The following is a 2,592-nucleotide window of genomic DNA, read 5'->3' as shown; positions in this document are numbered from 1 at the left end:
CCAATACTTATTTATAACTACGCAGTTCAAGTCATGTTATCAGTTTTGATTGACATACTGTTGCTTCAAAATTATCCGTAAAATATATGAATTTAGATTTTTTTATTTTATTTCATTTTGGTTACGAGTAACTCAGAGACCTATTACGTAATATTTGTTACAATTTTGTCGCTTTTCTCTTGAGGCTACAAATTGTTAAACAATTAAATTTACGTCAGAGAACCCATCTTAGAAACATTTCTTTCAATCAGTTTACTCGCTAGTTGACATTAAACAGAATGAAAATTCTCGCGAGGCAATTAAATTTCGGGCTAGTATTCCCCCAGTTATGTAGTAAATGAAATTTTGTTTATGCTGTCGGACCTTCGGCCGTTGTGCGCCAAATTTACCTGATCGGTACCATTCAAAACTCTCCACAACATATTAACTTTAAGCAAGGTGCACAGATTTCCACTTTGACGTGATTTCAGAATAACCCTTATCAGCGGGTTTCCGTTTTATTTTTGTGAAAAAAAAAAATAGAAAAGAAATTAGCATGATTTTGGATCTAACCTCAAAATGGAAAATATTAAACAAAGGATATTGGGCGCGTGGTCATGTACAAAGACTATAAAAACATGACGCAGTGAAATATGCGTAGTCATTATATTCCTCACGCGAGGCGGTTCGTTTCATCAAGTTGCAATGGCCGTTCTTCAGTTTTTTCTTTTAACGCTTTTTGTGGTCTCTACAAAAAGCAGTGATATGTTTTCTAACATGCTTACCCTGCATGGGGGAAACTACAATGTTTCGTGGAATTTCAACGCCACCTCAGACACGTTAGAATTTTTGGTGGAGGTTAGAACCGTAGGTTGGGTCGGCCTTGGTGTTGCCGAAGCTCCTGCAGAAGATATGTTGAACTACGATGTAGCTATTGGAGGAGTACTGAGTAATGGCACAAGTTATTTTGAGGTAAGATGATCGCAAAACGCTACAAGAGAGATTTTTTAGTCGCGTTAAATTTTCTACTCGGGAAAGGCATATTTGCATGTCTTTTTTACCAAGTTGGTAAATTTTTAACGACTTTTTTCAGCTCAAAAGGCCATGAAAGTTTACAACCGAATTTTAGGAAATGTATTTAGTTGAAACTAATTTTACCAATAAATGCAAGGCTATCAAAAGAAATCCTAGATCAATGACAATATTCTGATAGCAACACCGCAACAGTGTGTTTATTTATTCCACTTTTATGGACAACAAAAAAACCTATAATATCACTTAACGTCCTCAATTTTGCAGTCAATATCAGCTGCCATGCAAATATCGCTGTTTATTTTTTAAATACATGCTTTTTGAGGGTTAAAGTGTTTTGAGAATAGGGAACTATGCAAGTCTCTCTTTTCATTTCAAGTTATTCTAAAATTTGGGAACCATGACTTCTTTACTCCAGTTTCTTTATCCAAATGCATGTACAGGGCGTGTTAAGGCCGGCATTGCGTGTGGCCAACTTATTAAGCACTTTCCGGTTGGTCTTAATGATTTTTCGTGCTACAAGAATATTCATTAACTCGTCAAACATGCAATGATATGCATACTGAGCGCAGTTTCGCGGTTTACTGTTAATTCTCTTGGTACAAAAGTTGATCAAAATAGAGAATTTGAACTATGTATAAATTTCTGGTTTAAATGCAAGATGGAAAAGAAATAACTCTAAAAATGTCATTTAATAACTGCGTGCTGCTGTTGTTATAATTTTTTTTCCGTCCCGTGACGTTAAAGCTTTTGTTATGGCTAAAAGTGGGGGGCTCGTTCTGGAAGACTTCACACGTACATGAAGATCGAATAACGGCTCCGTTCCAAGATTCTGGTGAAGACTAACGTTTACTTGACAGAAAAAATATATATAAGTAAGCGTTGACACAAATTTTTTAAATTCTCTTTTTTTTTTTCTTTATTGAAATATTTTTGTTTTGTTTATCATATATATCCGCCAATATGTAGTGTTTGTTTGGCAGGAAGCCTAGGTAACGCACGTGTAATACGGCCGAGTCATCATGCGGCCGCATATGCAGCGGAAGAAATAAAATGCCCATGATTGTTCTATTCTGAACAACAAATATATGTATCCAGGCAACAGTTTACATGAAAAATGAAGTGTGATAAAGCCAGAAATAGCAAGAAATTTATGTCGAGAACCTTAAAAAATAGTCTAACGTAGAAAACGCTGTCGACAGAAAAACTGAAAGGGTTAAGACACGATTTAGGCCCCGTCGGAGCGGTTTTAAAACGGAGGTTTCACTTTGAAAACGCATCAAATGTTTTCGGTTCACACTACGCTGGAGGAATTTAATAACGCAACAATCACCGGTTATTTGGATTTTTGTTTGAGAAAAACTCGGTCAGGAAAATCACATGATTGTCGTGTGGTCATGTTTTCAAAATGTTTTTCGTTCACACGAAAGTTGCGAAAACCCGACGTTTTCAAACTCCTTCGGTTTGAAGAGCGTTTTCGAAAAACTCCGTTTCGTTTTAGGGTGGACGGTAGGGCTAACCTTTGAAATAAATCTGCGTTTTCAAATTTCTCCGGCTTAGTGTGGACGCTGCTTTAGTCAA

The 2,592-nt window shown here is 36.4% G+C and overlaps 1 protein-coding gene across 7 annotated transcripts in view; it reads left to right on the top strand.

Moving 5' to 3' along the window:
* Positions 1 to 641: 641 nt before the first annotated feature.
* Positions 642 to 2,592, top strand: part of LOC145462912 (uncharacterized) — a 21,653-nt gene continuing 19,702 nt past the window's right edge. For 6 of the 7 annotated variants that reach the window (XM_081446577.1, XM_081446575.1, XM_081446579.1 and 3 more), the window contains exon 1: positions 643 to 951. In XM_081446577.1, coding sequence (XP_081302703.1) covers positions 685 to 951 — 267 coding nt within the window. In that variant the 5' untranslated portion in view covers positions 643 to 684. Of the gene's footprint in view, positions 952 to 2,592 lie in introns of all 7 variants that reach the window. The other variant, XM_081446580.1, reaches the window with a different exon arrangement.

Source organism: Orbicella franksi, chromosome 12, assembly GCF_964199315.1.
Source record: "Orbicella franksi chromosome 12, jaOrbFran1.1, whole genome shotgun sequence".
Lineage (NCBI taxonomy): Eukaryota > Metazoa > Cnidaria > Anthozoa > Scleractinia > Merulinidae > Orbicella > Orbicella franksi.
Note: the sequence above shows the minus strand (reverse complement) of the source record. Positions and strands in the feature narration are given on the sequence as shown.